We start from the raw sequence: 24,763 nt of genomic DNA, 5'->3' as shown, positions 1-24,763 counted from the left end.
CTTGAGAAATGACCTCAGGGTCGGCTGTAGGATATTGAAAAAGATATTTGTGTGAGTCAGGGACTCTATAGTACCTGTCTGATTTTCTGGGAGCAAGAGGAAGGGCATCAGGAGTTAAGCTGGATTCAAGGAAAACATCCTCCACAACATCCAGGACTGGGGGGATGGCCAAGGGTCTGTGTTGTGGAAGATCTAGGAATTCCCTGAGTCTCTTTTTAGACTGAGGGTAGTCCTGACTCTCCCATTGGAAATGCTCCCTTAAGGTATGCAAGGTTTCCCCAAAGGAAAAATCCTCTGGGGGAGAGGCTGAAGTAATGGAATCCTCTGCATTAGAATCCTCATAAGTGGAGAGGGGTTGCATGTCTTCATATTCAGATGCATCAGAGTCATCGGATTCTTGTTCAGACAAAACTACAGGTGACTGATCTCTTTTCCTTTTGGAGGGGGTAGCTTGACCTCCCCTGATCAGCATGATAAGGTCTTCCACCATTTTAAGCATTTGAGACTGAGGCAAGGTAGCAGGCACCTGAGAGTGGCTCAACGGTTTCTTGGATGCGGTTCATACCCTGGGCCTAAGAAAGCAGTAGTTTTAGAAAGAATGGTAGTCGCGAAAGAAGACGTCGGTTTGTGTCAAGATTTGGTAGTGCGAAGGGCTTCCTCAGAAGCCCGTGCCAGCTCAGTGGCTCCGGACCCATCCAAGGTTGAGACAACCGCAGGATCCTTAGTCGAAGAAGTTTTGCGGCATACTGGACTCCGAAAGGGTCTTGGTAGCGGCCTGCCAATCAACAGAAGTGGGCATCAGGGGCTGCGAAAGTGCCTCACTGAGTACCGGAGAACTGACGACTAGCTTAACGGAAGCATTGTCGGTAGGTTTGGACCTATGCAGTCTGTCTCTGTCTTTATCTTTACGTTTTTTCGGAAGATCTGCTGTCAGATGGTTTACTGAATCTATATCGGAATTCGAGGACTGTAAGCGAAAATATCTGGCTACAATAAGGCCCCGACGACAGACAGTTCTGGCATTGAACAAAGCAATGAAGCAAGAACGATGGACGTTGTGGTCTGGGCCTAAACAAGTGACGCAGTAAGAGTGGAAGTCTCTGTGTGGTATTTGTTTTCCACAGGTGAGACAATTATTAACTTTTTCTGACATCAGTTAGTGCAAGAAAAAAGGATCCCCAATGGGGTACTTAGCTTTAGAAGACTTCAACTACAATTTGGTAGACGAAAACTCAGTTAGTGGCCAACCGGCACTGGTGCAAACTGCTTCTGCTTTGGGCTCCATGGCAAGAAAGACTGATGTAATGGCGTCAGCTGCCTTACTTTATACTATTGATGACCCGACGTCAGTCCTCAAGCGACAGCAACCGATGCAGAAATACTAAGTCTGGTATTCAGGCCGGCCAAGGGCTACCCTGGCAGGGATAACCCAAATATGATGACTGCAACAGTGAAACACGAAGAACATCTACATAAAAGAGAGTTTAATACTCTTATTTTCAATAAACTGATGCAAGAATATCAAGTTATTTTCCTTTAATTTTTGCATAGCACTGATGTTGAAAGAATCTAGGCAATTAGGGGAGTGTGCTATAGGGAATATAAGAAATAAAAATTGTTTAATGATGTAATTACAATCAATTATATTTTTAAAGTTATTACATATTTGATTAATGCCATAAGAAAAATGATCAAACTTCTTATTAAATAAATAAAATTCACGTAAAAGCCAAGGAACTCTACTTATTCCATACTGTTCCTTAAATTGATTTTCTATAGTTCTGACATCAGTTATATGAATCTCATATTGTTTTCCAGCCAGATATATAGGTAGGTGTGATCCAATGTAATATTACATTAATTATAACTGATTTGGAATAAAGATCTAAGCTAGAGAATGCTATCCCATTACTGTTCCAAGCTCTAATGTGCCATTTATATGCAATCCTAGGTTTTAAGAGGAACCATAAAAATGTAAGTAGCATGGAATCTAATTTTTTTAATACGTTTTTGGGAGACGGTAGTAAAAATGACTGTATATAAAACAAAATTTTAGGTAATATTATCATTTTAATTAAAGAGAGCCCATCCTCCATTATGAAGAACATTTTATTCTACCTTTTGATTAGTTCACTAATGGTGGTTATTAAATTATTGTAGTTTAGTTTTACAGACTCTTTCCATGTACTCTTTATACTGACACCCAAACATTCTAATACATCATTCTCCCAAATAACAGGCTATTCTCTCTTAGGTTTTTGTTGATCTTTTTGTTAATTAGTAATGTTTTCAATTTATGATTAAATTTAAGCCATGAAATTCTTTCAAACTTGCTTAAGGTATTTATAACATGCAAAAAAAAAATCAATATCACCCAACGTTAATATATCATCAGCAAATAACTGTATCTTAGGACAAAAGTCCTTATTAATTTGAAAGCATTTTCTATTTTGCTTGTTTCTGATATATGTAGCAAAAGGTTCCATTGAAAGAGCAACCAATAATGGTGACAAAGGACAACCTTGTCTAGTTCCCTTGAGGATTTCTAATGGTGAGGATAGACATGATCCGATTTTCACATAATCTTGTGCCTCACTACAAATTTTCATTAATAAGTTGACAAAATCTGAGGAGAATTCAAAACCAATCAGAATTCTTTGTAGATAAGACCAACTAATAGAATCAAAAGCCTTTTCTATGTCTAGGCTGATAATAATTAGTTGTTTTTCTATTTGCATGCTATGTCTGTTAATGGCAGTAATTTAATAATGTTATCTTGCACTTTTCTATGAACAATGAATCTGTCTGGTCATTATGTATTAGATTAGGTAATATTTTCTTTATCCTATTAGCAAATATTGTCATGAACATTTTATAATCAGTGTTTAGTAATGAAACTGGCCTACATGAATCACAAGATTTGGGGTCCTTACCTTGTTTTAATATGGGGGAGATAATTTAGTATTTCCACGATGGGGGTGTTATACATTTCTGCTTAACCATAGTAAAGGCACTCATCATTTTCTTTATTATATATTCAGGAAAAATCTTATATAGTTCAGGAATTATTCCATCCAGTCCTGGAGCTTTATTATCTTTTAATTTTTTTTTATTTCCTCTTTCACTTCTGTTAGTGTTATTTGTTTATGTAATATGTTATTTTGTTGCATTGACACCTTAGTAGTTATATTTTCTTGAATAAAAGTATTTACTACATTATCAGTTTCCAAAAGTGGTATGTTATTTTTTATATCTTTATACTAGTTTTTGAACACTTCTAATATGCCCATTAAGATAGATGTACTCTTAACTGAACCATCACTTTTATATTTAATCTCATTAATAAGATTTTGATTGTTTATTTTTTTGGATCTTACTGCTATTTTATGAAGATATTTGGGATTTAGAGCATAAGACTGTAATTTCAATTTTTCCAGGTTTATGGCTAACTTATGATTCAGAACTTCTAAGCATTTTTTATTTAATTTAGTAATTTCATTATGTGCTACTTTATTTGGTTTTGCATCCATTTTTATCTTGTCTGTGTTTTTTGCAAGTCTAAAAGTTCTTTGTCCCACTCCCTCCTTTTTTAACATATCAAGATTTTACTCTTTCATATATATAAACTTTAAAGGTGTCCCACAGTATAGCATCAGTCACTTCACAATTATCATTTGTTTTCATAAGCATGTCTATTTCTTTCATTATCCATTCCCTAAAGTATTTTAACTTAGTTATGTAAGCAGGAATTCTCTGTAGAAATCTTAAATCATCTGCATGCGTAGTTATTGTAAAGTTTATAGCATTATGGTCCAAAAGTGGACAAGTCATTATAGATACAACACTTATTTTAGAGCATATATTATTTGATATAAAGACCTTATCAATGTTTGTTTGTGTACCAAACTGATATGAATAGTGAGTATAGAATAAGGAATAATGCTGTCTTAGACCATGTATATCTTTAAGGTTCATCTGGTTTGTAAAGTCATTTAACTTCTTGGCTTGAGATGTTAGTTTTATTTTACCATTTTTAGAAGTATCATTGCCTGATAATAGGCAGTTAAAATCACCTGTTGCTATAATTTCCCCTTTTGCATTTGAAGTAATTAGGTCCAGATATTTGTCAAGATATTTAGTACTCAGTCCTGGAATCCAGTATGTATTAAAGTATAATACTTCCTATTGATTTCCAAAATAACCATGCTTAGCATCCCCTCTTTATCTGAAACTGTATCTATAATTCTTGGCATAGTATAAGTATGTTTCCATAGAATAAAAGTGCCCCTTCTCTTAGTCTTAAAACACGAATCACCCAGAATGGTATAGCCACTGAATGAGTATTTTTGTAGATATTTTTTTAATAGATGGGTTTCCTGTAAAAAGATGATCTGGGCTTTATGATTTTGATATATTTAAGCAAACCAGCTCTTTTGACATTATTGTTCAAACCATTAATATTTAATGATAAACATTTCTAAGCCATTGACTATAATGTATATGCTATTACTAACTGAAAGACCTTTCTTCCATGTTGACTTGAAATCTACTGAAAACTTACTTATCATGGATGCATAACGTGTATTAAGCACTACTTTCAAAAACCCAAAACTATTTACAAACACATACATGAAACAAAGTTTCTGGTTTAGTTAAAAACTTAAACCATCCATCCACCACCTCTCCAATACCAAAAGACACAAATTACCCATCTCTGCTTAGAGTATAGTATAAAAACAAATAAGAAAAGCATTATGAAAGCAACTAAAGAAATCTGAATCCATGAAATATACATTAGAATGAGAGTGTCCAATATATCTGAAGCTATGTGAATATGTCACATATGATAATAGCGCCTCTAATACGTAGATATGCCAGAAATACACATCAGATCAAAGTATGTATAAACATTAGAAGCTGAAAGTTAAGAAGACTGTCAATACTTCCAAGACTTTTCAAGAAACATCAGATGATTTAACCATTTTATGAGTCATCTACCTAACATTTTTCATGTTCGGATCGGTTGAATAAACATATATATATATAGCACTTATTACAACATAACTATTATATTTTGCAATTATACACATATTACTCATATGTATTACTATCTATGTTGACGTCTTTCATCAGGAAGCGGGTAGAGAGAGAGAGAGAAAAAAAAGGGGCCTCACAACTCTCTGTTTAGTTACTAAAGGTTTAGTTATATAACATAAGTCTGATGTTAATATGCATAATGACTTTTCTAATGCAGACCCTAGTTCACTTGATGTCATTTAATTACTAATAGTGTCATTGAATCTGCAGAATGTATGCATCTATAAGAGAATATAGGCATTTTCAAAGAAGTTAAACACTTTTACCACAACTAATTATTTATCATTTAATGTATCTAGTGAAGGATAGCAGAATTTCAAGAGAAAATAATTCTAAGTACAATCATTTAACAAGGTCAAAACGTCAAATGATGTCATCACTGTTGTTTCCTCAACCTGCAGCTTCATAAACTTGTTAAAAAGTATCTAAACAGGCTCATGCACAACAGAAGTTGCCTCTAGTGAAGAAAAAAGCATTTTTGGTGGGAAATTCACATCTTGAAGCTTTTAGAGTTTACTGAAAGCAAAAAAACAAAAAACAAAAAACAAAAAAAAAAAATGCTCAAGCTGCCTTGTCAGTGCATGTCATGAATCTCTACAAAGAGAACGGTCACACAGACCACTAGTTTCCTCACAAAACTTCGACATCATGAAAAAATTAACCCTTTCATATAAAAACAGCTATTTAGAAGTAACAGCTGCCTCAAATCAGAAATCATATTATAACATGCCAGAGAGAGAGAAAAAAAAGGAACCTAGTGTATGTATGTATATGTGTGTATGTGTGTGTGTGTGTGTGTATATATATATATATATATATATATATATATATATATATTTATAACTTATATTTAGCTATCTATAAAACACAGTTAATGTACTGCATTAATTTTTAAATGTATCTAAACAAAGTCTAAAACATTTAGTTAGAAACACTAATCAGAAACACCTTGTTACCCCCACCAATGACCCACTAGAAAAGAATGCACTTTGGTATTAAGTCACATTACATTATTACTGGAGAATTAGAAGATATACATCATTTGTAGTTATTTAAAAGGGAAACGTATGTAAAGTACTTATAATGGGGAAAAGAGAGAGAAAAGGAACATTGGTAACAAAACAGAACAGGAAGAAAGGACAGAGAGATAGAGAAAGTTATTTAAATGCTTAGTAGTATAATTAGAAGTATCTATAGAAAGGAAAAGAGAAAATTAATAAAAATGATTCACATTACCTTATAGCATAGAAACTTTCCAGAATCAAATATATTATGATTCATAAAACAAAGCATTTAAAATTAGAAGGAATTTATTCATTTGTCCTTTAGTTTCTTAATTGTGTTTACTCCTTCCTTCACAGACCATTCATTTTTTGTTGCCTGTCTCTTCAAACTCTGGGATGACCATTCCATTTCTTCTACGTCCGACAGTATTTTCTTCTTTTGGATAAATTCTACTGCTTCTTGTGGGGAATCAAAGATCTTCACTCCTTCTGGCAAGGTGATTTTTATTCTTGCAGGAAAAAGAATTTGAGCTTTAATATTGGCTTTTTCAAGGACTTAGAGGAACACACTCCTTTCTTCTGGATATGACTGTAGAGGTGTAGTCATTGTCAAAATGAATAACTTTTTCACACATCTTGATAGGGGAATTAGTCCAAGCTGAATACAGCACCAAGTCCTTGTCTTACGAGGAAAGAAATCTAACTATAATACACTTGGGGTTAGATGAACTTAGAGATGAAGCTGGATTTGCCAGGGACTGATGAGCCCTCTCAATTCCAAAAGAGAGGGATTCAGGCATGTTTAGTGCTGATGAAAACCAGTCATTGAGGAATTTAATCATGTTAGTACCCTCTTCTTTCTCAGGAATTCCTAATATATTCTTATATTATTCCTCCTTGATCTACTTTCAAGGTCTTCCAGCTTCTCAATCAGCCTGGTGTTTTGTTTAAAAATAAATTCATTTTGATGCTCATTTTCTGTCACTCTAGTATCTAGGTCAGTTACTGTTTCCTCTAAGGCAAGAATTTGTTCAGATTGTTTTTTTTTTTACTATTCCATTTAGAAGTTCCAATTCTTTACTGCATTCTTGTTTGATAATATCCATTTTTTTCAAATGTGTCCATTTTTAGTGACAGTTTTTGGATGTTTGTTATTATAAGATGCAGTTCTCTCTTCACTGCACTCTTCTGGTGTGGGTATATTTCCTGTCAGGATATTAAAATCTAAGTACAGCTGATTTCTGCTGCTATCAGACTAGCATCTTGGCCACGCCCCAGCATGGCACATCTTGACTTGGCAATATTTGACCACTCTTCCTTGCAAAAGTGCTCCAAATCTCTCAGACTGTGAGGACATCTCTTGTGCACATCCCTCTTCAGGTCACTCCAGAGATTTTCTATTGGATTTAGGTCTGGGCGCTGGCTGGGCCATTCCAAAACTTAAATTTTCTTCCAGTGAATCCATTCTTTTGTTGATCTGAATGCATGCTTGGGATCATTGTCGTGTTGAAAGGTGAAATTCCTCTTCATCTTCAGCTTTCTAGCAGACGCCTGAAGGTTTTGGGCCACAAGTGACTGGTATATGGAACTCTTCATAATTCCCTCCACCTTGACTAAAGCCCCAGTTCCAGCTGAAAAAAAAAGCAACCCCAAAGCATGATACTTTCACCACCATGCTTCACCATGGGGATGGTGTTCTTTTGGTGATGCGAAGTGTTGTTTCTGCGCCAAAAGCACCTTTTGGAATTGTGGCCAAAAAGTTCAACCTTGGTCTCATCTGACCATAACACATTTTCCCACATGCTTTTCAGAGACTTGATGTACTGTTTTGCAAATTTTAGCCAGGCCTGGATGTTTTTCTGTGTAAGAAAAGACTTCCATCCTGCAACTCTACCCCATAGTCCTGACATATGGAGAATATGGGAGATTGTTGTCACATGTAGTACACAACCAGTACTTGCTAGAAATTCCTGCAGCTCATTCAGTGTTGCTGTAGGTCTCTTGGCAGCCTCATCTTGTCTTTTCATCAGTTTTGGAGGGACGTCCAGTTCTTTGCAACATCACTGCTGTTCCATATTTTCTCCACTTTATGATGGCTGTCTTCACTGTGTTCCATGGTATATCTAATGCTATGGAATTGTTTTTGTATCCTTCTCCTGACTGACACCTTTCAACAATGAGATCCCTTTGATGCTTTGTAAGCTCTCTATGAACCATCACTTTTGCTGTAGCAGACAGCTGAGTAAATGTCAGGAAAATCCCAATAGGACAGCTGAACTTTATTTGGGATTAATCAGTCTCTCTTTAATTGATGGCAGATATGTACCCAAGCAGACTGAAAAGTGTAATTAAATCAAAAGGTGCTTCAACAAAGTATTAGTTTAAGGGTGTGCACACTTATGCAACCAGCTTATTGTACATTTTTTATTTTTTATATTTTTCCCTAACAGATTTGTTTGGTTCTCAATTGAATTGTACAGGTTATATGTCACTTTAAAGGTGGGAAATGTTTTGAAAGGATTTATTGTGGTCTCATTTTTTATATCACAAAAAAATGGAATTTTAACAGGGGTGTGTACTCTTTTTATATCCACTGTATGCATTTGTTGACTAAGTAAATACACTAGTCCAAAGACCTTTTTTAGGCAAACCTAGGCCAAAAAGTATTCAAGAAAAATATAAGTATTATCATAAGACTTTATAAAGAAATTACTTGAGTTTATAATGTATGTACAGCACCTGAGGAACCAATCACTGTATTGTATGTGTACTATATGAATACAAAGTATTTATTTTGTGAAGGCTGCCAGCCTAGCTAGATAGAATTTTGTAGATAATTCTATGCCATTGTAAATATTAATGTAATCCACAGGCTTTTACAAATGTAAGAAAACTGTGTTATATGCTGAACTTCAAAAATGTAACCACAGTGCACCCTGCTGGAAGAAGGCTGTTAAATAAAGAATTACCACTGTGTTTGATCTCAAGCTCAGAGAGAGGATGCCCGGGCTAGCAAATCCTTTTTACTGTCTTAATTTAAGAGATAATTACTATGGTTTTACAAGTAAAAGTGCCTTTTATTGCTGTGGCTTCCTGGCCAGGTGCAGCTTACAAAGAAATGTAAATTTTGAGTTTCTGTTAGCCTGTGAACTAAAGGAGATGTGATAAAAATGATGTAATGTGAAATGACTCATCAGTACTGGGTATTATCAATTTAAGACTTTCTCAGAGAGAAAGACTGAGCATTTTGAATTTTGTCTGAAGCTGACAACTCACCAGCACTTTGCCTTGTAAATAAAGTTATTTAGGACTTAGTTTTTCTTAGGGTTAGACAGGAATTTGGTCAGAATAGTCTAGCTGTTTTCTATATTTATGTCAGACTATCCTACAACACTGTTTTAAAGTTCCTGTGATTTCTGAACTCTTGATTAGCACTGTGTTGAATTCATGTGATTTGTCTTGTGTTTTTTATTATTTATTATTAAGCATTTTTAAACCTTTCAACTGTGGCTGTTTTGTGTAGAGATAATTTAAGCTCTTAGGGAGTACTTGCATATTTGGTGATACTGTCCAAGCCACTCCAACAGTCTTGCTGCTCAGTCACACTTACTTTTGGATAACAGTAACATTACACAGTGAAATTGGTCAGCCTATTAGTAGTTGGTGGCAGTCGGTACTACTACTATCAAAATGTAATACTGAATTTGAATAGGTCTCCTTCCTATAGATGTTGCTGCTCAACCCCAGGTTAATGTTAAGGAAATGTATCTCATTTTGATGCCAAGTATAGGTAAATTTAAAGAAATTAATCATACCATTCAAGTATTCAATCTATAGGAAAGAGACCTATTCACATTCAATATTACATGTTGATAGTTGCCATCCTTACCATCAAAGAAAAGGTATAGTTAAGGGACAGATGGTGAGGACCTCAAGACTGATAAGTGACAATTCAGTCTTCAAGGAGGAAATATTTAAATTGATTGGCATGTTTTTGGATAGGGACTACCCGTTGAAGTTACTGCTTAATGTTAAAAGAGAAGTTTTGAGAAAAAGGGATAAAGTATATACCCCCATACTAAGGAACACAGTTTTGTTAACTCATGTTGAAGGGGACAATGAGAAGGGAAGTGATGTATTTGTGTTAAGTTATAACTCACTTGCCCCTCAAATTGTTTCAAGTTTAAAAAATGGATGAAAATGTTGCTTAAACAATGCTAGTAAACAGCTTTTAGGTATGCAACCACAAATTGTGTATGGTAGGGGTAAACATTTGAAAAATATACTTGAAAGTAAAGTAGGTGAGAAAAAATATAATGTTTCCTCAATGACTAAGTGTGGGACATGCAGGCATTGTTGATTTATAAATGATGGTCCGTACCTATGTGTTAAAAATTACAAATTCTCTATTTCTTGTCCGGGTAGATGCAATTGTAATAGTATCAAACTGGTATACGTGGCAACATGCACAGCCTGCAATGGGTTTTATATAGGCAAAACCATTCGCAGGCTGTGTGATAGAATCTCTGAGCATTTAAGATGTATTAAAAACAAAAATGAACACAATGCACTTTATTTACACAGCAAAGACTGTGTTCATTTTAAAAATTTTTTGTTTTTTGTTGTAGATAGAATATGTAACTATGACAGAGGGGGGGACTTTAGTGTTGAGGTAAAAACTAAGGAATTGCAATGGCAACTAAGATTAAATGCATGCAATTCACCCAGATTAAATGATAGTACTACCCTGATGCCAATTTTAAAAATGAGGGCTAATAAAATTTAAATTAATAAATAGTAGGATAAATTGTATTATAAGTTATTTATTACATTTTATATTGGTGTTCTTTACAGCAGATTTTTTTCAAGTCTGTAGAATAATCATATACACACTTTAAAGTTTTGGTGATATGTTCATGAAGTCATAGTATATGTTATGCATAGATTTTTTATTTTTATCGGCTTTGTAAGGGTATGGGTTAAACTGTTAGATTACTTGAATGATGTCATGTAAGTAACTACAGCTGACTGGTGCAGACAATATGTGATGGTATTTAAACCTTGTTTGATGTTGTATCAGATAACTCTGAAGAAGCCAAACTTTGATTCTGGCGAAAGTGCTCAGTTATTTGGTACAAATAAAAGTATAGCATATTATCTCGGTGGTCCGGGCTTTTTTATTATTTTTATTTGCCTGTATAGTCCCTTGTGGACTGCTGAGTGGTTCAACTTCCAGATGAAGACAGAAAATATTGTTTAGAGAGGGAACTGTGCCCCCTGCATCCCCACTCCTTCACCCCCCCTATTTAGAACAATTCCAGGGATGTGCCAACACTGGGAAAGTGGGATATTTCAGAGAGTAATGTAAAACAACGACCAACAGACCAGATTCACCACATTTAACTCTGACCCCTGCTGGACTTATTGTAGAATGGAATTGAACGTTTATCTGATTTTTTTCTTCTTTGTCTTTCGGCTTTTCCTGGTTATGGATCGCCACAGCGGAACTCCGGTCCACTAATGATTGGCAGTGGCTTTTTATGGTGCCGAGTTACTAGCCCGATGCCCAACCTCCAAAGAAGGCACACCCAGTCACTCAACCACAGGGAGGACATGCAGACTCAACACAGAAAGCGCTCCAGCTGAGAATCGAATGAGGGAACCTCTCTGTGAGGCAACAACGCTAACCGCTGCATCACCGCAGCCCAACTCCATTTTTCTAATTATTTTAATTAAGTCTATAATTGGGAAAGAATTTTTTGTATACAAGAGGTTTGTTTTGTACGTGTTTTTACTCCTTGCAGGCTTTTTAGCTGAGGAGCTACAGTGTGATTTTGTTATATTAAATTTGGTGATCTGGTCTGTTGGTTGTTGTTTTATTTTATTTGTTGGATGTTTGTGCATATTCAGATAGTACTGGCTTTACTGAGATGACCTGCAATGGAGTTTCATATTTGTGTGGGTGGTGTTTAGGAATGCATGTACACAGACTGACATGCACGCAAACAAACAAAATCACACATGATGACATATATATGGATCACCTACAGAACACCAACAGCCCAAAACACTGTCACCCATATGGTGGACACCATATAGTCGACACTCACAATATCAACAGAACCTCACAAAAAAGAAAAATAAAATTTCCTTTTTTGTGCTAGCAGGGGGGCTATGCCTCCCACACCCTCGTACCTTAAATATACCAACTCTGAGATTGACTACAGTGCAAGAATGGAAATTTTTCCATTCCGCACTATTGGGAGATGGTGTTTTCCCATTGTCGATATTCTAAATGTCGGCCATATGGGTGTCGGCATTCTGTATGAAACCCAAATATATATTTAAAGACTAAAGTCTAAAGACATTCTTCTGGAGCATTTCTCCCCGGGCCTCCGCTAAAAACAGGATCTGTGGAACCTAGTCGGACTTTCCCGGTCAACAAATGTTAAATAAATAAAAATAAATAAATATATATATATATATATATATATATATATATATATATATATATATATAAAACACACAATGTGACGTCCCACCTCTAGACCAGTAATCAAGGAGCCTCAATCCTCACCACTAGTACCAGTGGGGGGGATGTACAATGGGAGGATGACAGCTACATACACAGTATTTCCAGATGCAGCTCTCTGCATCCAAATCAATTTCCCTTAAGAGCACACAGAGACCACAGTCAGTCTGGACTGGTTTCTTTCTCTTCCCCCAATCTCCACACAGATCAGCCACAATGAAAGGTTTAAATATATTTAATAATAAATAATACAATAACAAGAGAATACTCAGTATATACTTACAGTTACAACAGAGTTCAAAATCACAGGAAATATTTAAAACAATGCAGGCTAGTCTCAAATAAATAAAGAAAAACATCTAAGCTAAACTTTGCTATATTCCTGAAAGAATCTAAGAGAATCACTGTACCCTAATAACTTACTTCAAAGCAAGCAAAGCAGATGTGGTGAGTGGATCTTGATGTTGTCAGGTCACCTACAAATACAGAATACTGTCTCTCACTAAGCGACTTCCCCAAACTGATATCTCAGATATTACTGCTGGGACAGCTTGCAGAATGACATCATTTCTTGTCATGTGACTCTAGCCCAGGTGAAAAACCACCACCGATGCAGCTGGTAGCATTTAGTATCTACCTGTAAAACTACATACACAAGGACTTTTCCTCAAATCTTGGTACTTGCTGGAAGTCATAAAACAATTGCAAGACAGTGTAGAAAGTTCCCTAGTTTTAGAAATCGTGTCTCCTTGCTGCCATAAAATAACTTAATTTCAGCTATTTTTCTGAAGTTAATCTCTTGTGTTCCAGTTTCCACTGTCAAAATATATACAGTGAAACAGTTACAATAGTGTATGTACATTTCTGTTCCCTTCCAGCAGGGCATGCGGTGGATCCATTTTTAAACAGCACTTTGTAAAATACCTCTTCAGCACACGTCCATACAAACCATCTTTATATGACATACAGTTCAAATACATTTGTAACACAAGCACATGAATCATATCGATATTCACAAATGACATAATTATTTACAAAATTCCATACAGCTGGGTTGGCAGTATCTACTTTCATGACACATCTCTCTCTCTCTATTTATAATATATATATATATATATATATATATATATATAGAGAGAGAGAGAGAGAGAGATTTTATATATATATATATATATATATATATAAACACACACATATATATATATATATATATATATATACACATACATACACACACGCACTTATGTAATGTGTGTGTCTATGTGTATATATATATATATATATATATATATATATATATATATACATATATATATATATATATATATATATATATATAGATATAGATATATATATATATATATATATATATATATATACACGTGTGTGTGTGTGTATACACACACATATATATATCTATATACACACATACATATATATATATATATATACATATACATATATATATATATATATATATATATATATATATATACATACATGTGTGTGTGTGTACACACACACACACATATATATATATATATATATATATATAAGATCATACAAGGTTACTAGGCTAATGATCCTAGGGTCTTTACAAGCCTAACCAAGTTTTACCCCAATTTCCATGATCAGCACCTATCACCTCTATCCTAGAGAGACGTAGGTGGAACTCCTGGGGTAAACTTACAGTTATCCATCCAATCATCCAGATTGTGTTTGAAGAGGGCCAATGAGATGCTCTGCATGACATGAAGCGGGAGTCTGTTCCAAAGGTGTGGTAAAGTACAGTTGTATACACTTACCATAAATGTAGATGTTCGAGTGTACTCACTGTTGCAGTCATCACATTTGCGTTATCTGCCTGCAGGTAGCCCTCAGCTGGCCTGAATACCAGAGTCTTGGGATTTCTGCATCGGATGCTGTCTCTTCTTCCATGACGTCAGGTCGTCAAGGGTATAAAACATGCAGCCGACACGATTACATCAGTTTTTCTTGCCCCAGATGTCAGGTGCCCCCACAATAGGAAGCAATTACATGGTATGGAACACCCCCAGCAAAAAACAAATACACATGATATAACGTATGCCAAACAAAAAAGATAGATAAAAGTAAAGAGAAGTCAGGGGGCTGGAGGGAGGGTAACCAGGACTGCAACATTGAATACACTCAAACATCTACATTTATGGTAAGTGTACGCAACTGTACTATGTTCTTCATGTTTCACTGCTGCAGTCATCACATTTGGGTTGATTCCCAAAGCTAAGGAAGGATGGAGGCAGTTAAGGAGCATTAGGGCTAGCAATGAGGCCCTGTAATACTGTTGTGGCAAATCCAGCTCTGGATTTCGAAAAGTCAGGCAAGTGGTAATGCTTGGTGAAAGTATGTACAGAGCTCCAGGTTGCAGCTTCCAGAATGTTCCTGGTAGGGACTCCACTGAGAAAAACAGTAGAGGTAGATGCAGCCCTGGAGGAATGTGTTCTTATCCCCTGTGGGGTAGGTTTTCCATGGTGCTTGTAGCAGAAACGGATGCAATGTGCTATCCATTTGAAAATGGTTTGCTTTGAAATGGCCCTCCCCTCTGCCCCTGCAGCAATGCTGACTAGCAGCTGGTCAAATTTTCTGAGAGGTTTAGTCCTGTCCCGATAGAATCTAAGCTGTTTGTGCACATCCAGGGAATGCAATATCCTTTCCCCTTTATTCTGGGGATTAGGGAAAAAGGTAGGCAAATGAATGGACTGGTTCAGAGCCACACTAGATACCACCTTGGGCATAAATGATGGATTAGTCCTGAGGGAAACCCTGTCCGCATGGAAGATAATGAAGGGTTCCACTGCCATAAGGGCCTGCAGTTCAGACACTCTTCTTGCAGAAGTGATGGCTAGAAATAAAGCTGTTTTCCAAGAAAGAAATTTCAACTCTGCTGTAGCAGCTGGTTCAAAGCGGGGGGGGGGGGGGGGGTTGTTCCAACACAAAGTTTAGGTCCCAGGCTGGAGTGGGAGCTCTCCTGGGGGGGGGGTCTTAAATTTTTGGCCTCTCTAAGGAATTGTTTTAGCAGTGGATGAGAGAAGAGGGGTGGCTCAGTACTGTAATGTGCTGATATGGCTGAGGCATGAATCTTAATTGAGGAGAAAGATAGGCCCTTGTGGAGCATTTCTGTTGAATAATCTAGAATATGAGGTAAGCTGGGCATTGTTGAGCCCACCCCTTGAGACTGGCTGCAGGAACAATATCTTTTCCACTTTTCTGAATAGGATTTTCTAGTACTAGGCCTCCTTGCCTCAAGAATGACATCCAGCACCTGTTTACTGAGGGTTGCTAGAGGTGAGCTCAGGGGATTAGCCGGGCTGCAAGGTTCAGGGTTTGAAGCTAAGGGTGCAGAATCTGGCCCGCCTGCTGGGACAGCAGGGAAGGAGTCTGAGGCAGGTGCCATGGTTGTAGCACTATCAGACTGTGCAAAACGGGGTACAGTACTGGTGTGGCCAGTCAGGTGCAATCAGAATTGTCCTTGGCTTGTCTTGTTTAATCTTTAGCAGGACCTTCGAGAGGAGAGGCAGAGGGGGAAAGACATAAACTGAGAGGCCTTCCCAGGTAAAGGACAGGGCATCCACTTTCCAAGCATGGCAGTGGGGAGTTCTGGTGCAGTACTTTTTCAACTGGTGGTTCTGATGGGAGGCAAACAGGTCTAACCTCTGGAGTCCTCCATTTGTTCCTCAAGAGCTTGAATATTTTGGGTTCCAGTTTCCATTCATGTGGGTCCATGAGATTTAAGTCATCTGCCAGTGAATTTAGTTTGCCTGGCAGGAATTGAGCTTGTAGGTTCATTTGGTTGCTCAAGGCTGTGTTCCACAGAGCCATGACTAATCTGCAGAGTGGGTAGGAATGTGTTCCCCCTGCTTGTTTATGTACCACATAACTGTGGTGTTGTCTGTCTTTACCAATAGTTGTCCTGGAAGAATAAGGTCTTTGAAGGCTGTCAGAGCATTCTTTACAGTTAACATTTCTTTTTGATTGATATGCAGGTGCATCTGTATTGGGTTCAATTTGCCCTGAATGCAATGCCTTGCCATGTGAGCCCCCCATGCATAGTCTGATGAGTCTGTTGTTAGGGTTTGGGTGGCAGAGGGTAGAGTGAAAGGGAGTCCTTGTTGTGGTTGCAGGCCTCTGCCCACCAAAGGAACACTGCCCTTAGGCAAGGGATGATAGGAATCATTGTTTCCAGGTCCTGAGAATGCTGACACCATAAACCTTTTAGATACCATTGAAGTTTCCTCATACGCAGTCTTACATATGGAATTAACAGAATGCAAGAGGCCATGAACCCCAGGGCTTGCACATTTTCCTTGCAGATAGCTGGGTTCTGGTGGCCATTAGTTTGAAGTAGGTTGTCAAATAAACTTGTTTTTCTGGAGTGAGGAATGCCATCTGGGAAGTTGTGTTCAAGCTTGCTCCCAAGAATATAATCTGTTGGCAGGGTACTAGGTGTCATTTCTTCTCGTTGATAGTGTACCCCAGTGAAGTTACAAGTCTCTTTACAAATGCCAGGTGCTGTAATAGCAAGTGCTGACTCTCTGTCTGAATCAGGCAATCGTCCAGATATGGGAAAATCTGAATATTTCTCTGCCTGCAAAATGCAATGGCTGGAACTAGGCACTTTGTGAATACCCTGGGCGCAGTAGATAAGCCAAAGGGAAGTGCAGAGAACTGATGGTGCATGGAGCCCGCCCTGAAGTGTAGGTATTTCCTGCAAGACTCCCTTATTGGGATGTACAAATAAGCTTAAGTTTAGGGTTGCCAGCCAGGCATCCTTGGCTAGCATAGGAAGACCCTGTTGAAGAGTTAGCATTTTGAATTTTGTAACCACCAGAAAGGTGTTGAGGATAGACAGGTCCAGGATAAGATGCCAGGAGTTTTCTTTTCTGGGAACCAGGAACAGTCTTGAATAGAAACCTTGTCCCCTTTGTTCTGCTGGGACAGGTATAATAGCCTTGATGCTGAGGAAAGAGAGAATTTGATTTTGGGGCTCCACCCACTGGTTTGGGGGGAGGTCTGGCCATCCACTTGGGTATGGGAGAGAGTGGAAGTGGAATCTGTATCCTAGGGAAACTATGCTTAAAACCCATTTGTCTTGGGTAATGAATTCCCAGTTTTTTGCATGCAGGGCGAGCTTTCCTCCTAAAGGTGTAAGTACTTGAGCAAGGCTTGGAAGAGTTAAGGATACGTCATTGTGCATTTTTTTCCATGGGGGTGGCTTACTACTCCCTGCTTTGGAAGTGGGAGCCCGCTACTGCTTAAATCTGTCCATAGCCTGAGACTGAAGTCTTCGTGGTCTGCTGCTTCTGTGTTTGGACTGAGAAGGCCTGGAAGGGACTGGAAAGGACCAGTTCTTTGAAGGTCAGTGCCTACTGAATCTAGGTGGTTGTACTTGTAAGAAATCTTTAACAGTTTGCATTGATTAAGCTTTTTCCTCCATTCTTTTTTTGGTCTTCTTCCGCATTGTTGCCAAAAAGGCGGTCTTGGTGTAAGGGTGCATCCAGTAATGGCATGTTTTGTTCCTTAAGCCAAGCATGCCTTCTAAGTACAGACCCAGTGACAGCAGCCCTGCAAGATGCTTCTAAAGCATCAAAACCACATTACAAAGTATGTTTACCAACTTGGTCAGCAGAATGCATTAACTCTTGTAAATCTTTGAGTTCAGCACAGTCAGGAATCAACATCATTTTCTGTTTAAGTAGTCCCATAATATGTTGCTGATACTCGTATGAAACTGGCAATTTAAAGCCCTAATGGCCAGAGTACTAGAGGTGTATGCCTTCTTACCCATCTGTCTAAAGCCCTAGAATCCTTGTCAGAAGGGGTAGGATTCTTGGCAGTAGTAGTCTTAATGCTTTTAGGTCCTTGGGAAATGGTCTCTGGATCCACAGTAGAATTCTTGAAGAAGAATTTGTGAGAGTAATGTACTCTATAGTACCTGCCTGGTTTCCTGGGATCTGGAGGCAAAGTGTCTGGGGTAAGGCTGGATTCCAGGAAAACATCATTTACAATCTCCAGAACAAGAGGGATAGCTAGAGGCCTGTGCTGAGGCAGGTTTAAGAATTCCCTAAGTCTCTTTTTGGACTGTGAATAGTCCTGGCTTTCCCACCGGAAATGTTCCCTAAAGGTATGCAAGGTTTCACCAAAAGACAAATCCTCTGGAGGGGAAGCAGAGGGAATGGAATCCTCTGCATCAGAATCCTCATAAGTCGACAGGGGTAAATCCTGGTAGTCAGAAGGAATATCAATATCAGATTCCTGATCAGAAGAATCAGAAGGAAAATCAGTTCTAGGTCTCTTAGAGGGGGAAGGCTGGCTTCCCCTAATTAAGGTAATACAGTCTTCAGCCATTCTAATCATTTGTTTTTGAGGCATGTGGGCCTGCGAATGCGCTTTGGACGTCGGTTTTCTAGGTGTAGTGTGAGCTTTAGGCCTGAGGAATTCGGTATTTTTAGTTTGAAACAAAGTCGTCGGTTTAATATGAAAATCTGTAGGCCTGAATACACCTTCAGAAGCCGGTGCCTGCACAGCAGCTCCGGACCCATCCAAGGTAGAGACATCCGCAGGTTCCATAGTCAAAGAAGCATCTCGCGGCATCAGAATTGGTCTCAGCAGAGGCCTGCGAATCTGTAGAAGCGGGTATCAGGGGCTGCGAAAGCACCTCAATGAGTACCGGTAGACTGGCGACTAGCTTAACGGAAGCATTGTCAGCAGTTTTGGACCTATGCGGTCTGTCTGTGTCTTTATCCTTATGCTTTTTCCTGAAGATCGGTAGTCGAATGGCTTAACAAAGCCATTTCGGAGTATGGAGATTGAGAATGAAAGTATTTAGCTATAAAAAATAGCCTGACGATGAATAGTTCGGGCGTTGAACAAGGTACAAAAGGGACAACGAGGGACGTCGTGGTCTGGGCCTAAACAGGTGACGCAGTAAGAATGAAAATCTCTATGAGGTATTTGCTTTCCACAGGCAAGACAATTATTAATTTTTTCTGACATCGGTTAAAGCAAGAAAAAAGGATCCCCAATGGGGTACTTATCTTTCTGAAGACTTCAGGTCTGAAACTCGAAAACGAAAATTTCAGGAGTCGGCCGACCGGCACTTGCGAACTGCTTCTGCTTGGGGCACCACACGGCAAGAAAGACTGGTGTAATTGTGTTGGCTGCATGTTTTATACCTCTGATGTCCTGACATTATGGAAGAAGCGAGAGCATCCGACACAGAAATCCCAAGACTCTGGTATTCAGGCCAGCTGAGGGCTACCTGCAGGCAGATAACCCAAATGTGATGACTGTAACAGTGAAACATGAAGAACATCCTCTGGGAGACGCATCTGTCCCTCCAGCAGGTTCTAATAATGTCACATACTAGGTTAAGGCCATTAGACCAAGTAACCTTTCTACCATTTGACATACGGATATGCAGCATTTCCAATAAAGCAGGGTCAAAGATTGCCTTATATGCACGGCAGAGATCGCCCCTGAGCAGTCTGTATGAAATAGAATACAGTGACAGTGATTTCAGACAGTCCTCACAGGACAGATGTTGAAGACCTTGAATTTTCCTTGTAAGGAACCTATGTGGTCTCTCCAATTGTTGCAGGTCCTTGGAAAGGTAGATACCAAAAGGGGAATTGTACTCAGTTATTGGCCTGATGAAGAAAGAGTACAGGGAGATTATAACTTCTTTTTTTCTGAAGGCAATGCCCTTACTTATGAGATGAGGAATATAGACTGCCCTTCTTACAACTGTTGAGACATGGTGATCAAAGGTAAGGTTGTTGTCAACCTGTGTACCCAGGTCTCTCACCACTGAGTGTGTACTTAGGATGTTGTTATTGATGTGATAGTTAGCAAGAACATCACTCTTACCAAAAGGGATGATAATACATTTTTTTGTATTGAGTTTAAGGCAATGACTTTGGCACCAGTCATTTGTTTAGACCATCTTGTAGGATGTTGACAATGTTTGGAGATTCTATGACCGCTCCCAGTTTGCAGTTATCAGCAAACTTTGTCAGCCACAGACCTTTAATTTTAGCTTGTACTTCAGGGAACTAGATTCCAAACAGTAGAGTAGAGTAGAGGTCCCCGGACTGATCCCTGTGGAACACCACTGGTTACAGGTCTGCTGTTGGAGGTGCATTCCCCTATTTTGACTATATGGGTTCTATCAGTGAGCCAGCTAGTGACACATCTAATGATATATGGGTTGATACCTAGCTGGGTGAGTTTGTCCATTATGCCTGAGTGGGGGTCAGTGTCAAAAGCCTTAGCTAAGTCTAGCTAGACTGTGTGCACAGATTTCCCCTCATCAAGAGCCTTGGTGATCGTCTCCAAGAAGTCCACCAGGTTTAGCAGGCATAATCTCGCTCTGACAAACACAAATTCAGTAGGGTCAAGTGTTTGGAGGTTACCAATGTCTTTGTTGATAAGGTACATGATGATTCTTTCCATGGCCTTGCTAATAAGGCTAGTCAGGCTAATTGGTCTACAGTTCCTGGGGTCAGTGGAAGCACCACCTTTGTGCAAGGGGATAACAGTCATCTTTTGCCACTAAATTGGGACAAAGCCAGTGCTTAGGCTATGATACAAACACACACACACACACACACACACACACACACACACACACACACACACACACACACACACACACACACACTCACAGAGAGACATTTCAGATCATCTTGTTCAAGACATCAAACCCAAGTAAGAACAGAAAGAGATGGATATGCCCCCCTGCAGGACCTGCCCATCTCTGAGTTTATCCAATGGGTTTCACTGGACCTGGTTCGATGATACAGAAGTTGATAAAACCAGACTGAATGATTCCTTCCATCAGTGGTAATCTGTGAGGGTATTAGTCTCTTCCAAGGCTCATCACTAATCTCAATGATCTGAATCAGACTGCTGCACCCTCTTATGACACCTCCATGGTAGAAATGACATATATGCTTCAAGCCAAATAGATGAGCTACTTAACAGTTTTCAGGCTGATGATATAATTAACTATATTTCTAGGTGATGTAAAAATAATTACACTATGGATTGGTTATTAGTTCATGCATTAAGGATTATTCAGACATTCCATATGACTTGGGAAAATTACTTACCACTATAAGTGTTGTCAGAAGGTGGCAAAAGGCACAGTACATACCTTAGTGGTGATATGCTGAAGACAAATACAGCATGCCAAAAAACCTTTCTATATGACCTTGCTGTTCCTACTGCTCATTATGTATCTGAGGGAAGTGCAATGATGAAGCTTTTCTTGACCTTGACAGACTTGTAGCAAAGTTGCTGTACATCTGAACTGCATGCTGATAATAAATGTAAAATATGCCTGCAGACTAAGCCGACAATATCAGCTGCAAAGCAGCAAACAGTTCTGAGCTACCAGAAGCTGGTACAGCAAAAACACTTCAGAAGTTGCATGGAGGTGACAGCATATCTTTGCACCAGAACTCATTATTCCCCCAAAGTAGTCGGAGTCAAGTAGTTTTGCAGGAGTAGCTGTGCTTGCATACCTCCAAGTCCCATTTACTTTAGTATAACATCTCCAGGAGTGCACCAACCAGCACTGTTTAACAGGTACTTACATATGAACCTCAGTACGACAAGATTACTTTTCTCTCCATTTTAGGGCTCAGTCAGAAAGTTGCATGCATTACAATATTATACGAGATATCAAACAACAACATAAAGTCAAGTTTAAAACATATTCTCTGGTGGCTGCCAAAAGAAGCAATCATTAGAACATCAAAGTTTAAACCAACTGTATTTGAAGTAGTGAATATTGATTGCAACAGAGATAAAGAAATGGAAGTGGGATTTTTAGGAAAGGGTAGAGAAAATGGAAATTGCAGGAACAATATATGCAGAACAATGTTTTGGAGGCATGACGTATAAGGGAAGGCAGGAATTGATCAATTTATGTAAAGCTGGACTGATAATTGTATAAAAGAAAATATGTGATGTATAATCTTTGTAACTGTGAACATTTTAACATGGTTTATCTTCTTTTCAATAAATGTATGTTTGCCTATGTCTTAAGTGATAATAGGTGTTAGAAAAGGTTAAAACTTCTAGGAAAAAAAAAATATATATTCTGGCTGCTAAGTTTCAAAGCAGCACAGCAGCATGCTGCTAAAAAGCAATACACAAAAACTGTTAAGACAGCCTAAAAAAACATGAGCAAAGCAGGTCTGCCTCTTGATCCATAAGCAGTGCTGTTACTTTCATTATTGAGAGGACCAGACTTCAAGTCATCAGAAATCCATCAGTGATGAAGAGCTGCGAGTTCTACATTTTAGGGCATACAAGCGCAAGTACTTTTAAAGCAGGTTAAAATGTACTCCGGTTTAGGTCATACATATACATTTCCCATAAGCTGTATGTTTAAATATGATAACTATGTATTTGTAGCTAACAATGTAAAGGAGATCACACTGTCTTGTATTGCTCTTTAAATGCATTAATTGATAATTTCAGCAGCCAGCACCTATTCTTATGTACTTACTGATTTATAAATCAATACACCAAAGCATGAACATTCTTGTACATATAAAAGACAGGTACTCAGACATTTACTTCATTTTTATTCCTCAGTGGAAATGTCTTAAATACTTTGGAAGTGTACTTCACATAAAAAGCAACATTAGGTTTCTAATGACCTTTCTGCCCATCCCTGCCCCAAACGCATCTATAAGCAAATAATGAGAAAATGTACAATCATTTAAACATTTATTTCAGGCAGGTACTTGTACAAACTGCAAGTAATACCAAATATCCGTTATATGCAAATATATATGAGATGTACTAAAACAATACTTTAAATGTTTTACTTGATGTATTGGCACCTCTTTAAATTCACTCTTCAGTTAACTCACAAAGGTTATGCAATACTGATATGGTGATATGCTCCCTTTAGTATTATGTTATTCAAACCACAAGTAATGTTTTTGTAGCCTACATACATTTATTTCATACTCCTGTAGTTCAATATTCAGCTACATGCTCCAGTTGGTATTAGACTGTTTGACACAGGATAAAATCAGCAAAGGATCTCTTCCCTTTATATTCACCTGGAAATGTGTTCTTGCTCTAGCTAGAAAATTCTGCCTACTGCATGTTAAATATATGAAATACATACAAAACACTCCACGTAAACACAGGGCTACATTTCAGAATGTATTTTCATATACAAAAGCCACACTTTGTACACATCATCAGTCACAACATTCATAAATTAGCTGCAATGCAAAAAAAAAAAGATGAGCATAATAATTAACTGTGTTGAATTTCAACAATTTTTGTAACTATCCTTTTCACCCAAAAGTCCCAAAAGTGATGTTCTAAAATTGTCATATCAGTTCTGAATCAACTATCCTTACTTATAATGCAAAGTATATCTCTTCAAAGTCTATTTTATTTTTACCACTTCTCTTGACTCTTACCTATTGTTCGGCAGTGTGTCGGAAACCGCCGAGCTGCTATTATTAGAGGACACTGTGCGTGTATTTACCTGCAGGCAGAGAAGAAATCTTTATCAGTCGTTTGTGTTCTGAGGACACCATTCTAATTAACCTGTAATTTGCCATGAATTTCTTATTTTATTATGAAGGTTAATTGGCTTGTTGCTAGGCATGCTTATGGTAGAGGTCTCTTCAGTAAGTAGGTTAGCTTGCTGAATCCCAGGCAATGTACAGAATTTATGATTTTAATGTTGTGTTATTCCTAACCCATCTAGCATCAAGCCAATCTGATGCATACATAGTTAATCAGTTCAGGGCTTTCTGTACTTAAAAATTATTTTCAAGAGAAAGCAAACAAAATAAAAGCATAAAATATTTAGAATACACAATTGGAAGTAGAACATGTTCACTGCCTCCTGCAGCTGCAAAAATATAGCTAGTGACACAGAAAACAGTTAAAACTGCACAATTAAATATGAACAGTTAATAAAATTTAACACACTGCATTGCACAGTATAATTTGAAAGTAAATAAGGAAAACATAATTATTAGGTATAATTTCAAAACTGCTGTAAAACACGTTTAGTGGAATTTAGTGTATTACTTGCACTGTAAAGCAA

General features: G+C 37.9%; 1 protein-coding gene across 2 annotated transcripts in view; it reads right to left on the bottom strand.

The window, feature by feature from the left end:
• MAP2K5 (mitogen-activated protein kinase kinase 5) overlaps positions 1-24,763 on the bottom strand; it is a 3,489,187-nt gene that overhangs the window by 2,466,897 nt on the left and 997,527 nt on the right. For both annotated transcript variants that reach the window (XM_044077884.1, XM_044077885.1), the window contains one exon: positions 24,126-24,193. In XM_044077884.1, the coding sequence (XP_043933819.1) occupies positions 24,126-24,193 (68 nt within the window). The remainder of the gene's footprint in view (positions 1-24,125; positions 24,194-24,763) is intronic.

The sequence above is a fragment of the Protopterus annectens genome, chromosome 7.part0 (assembly GCF_019279795.1).
Source record: "Protopterus annectens isolate FY-2018-M chromosome 7.part0, PAN1.0, whole genome shotgun sequence".
In the NCBI taxonomy this organism is placed as follows: domain Eukaryota; kingdom Metazoa; phylum Chordata; order Ceratodontiformes; family Protopteridae; genus Protopterus; species Protopterus annectens.
Note: the sequence above shows the minus strand (reverse complement) of the source record. Positions and strands in the feature narration are given on the sequence as shown.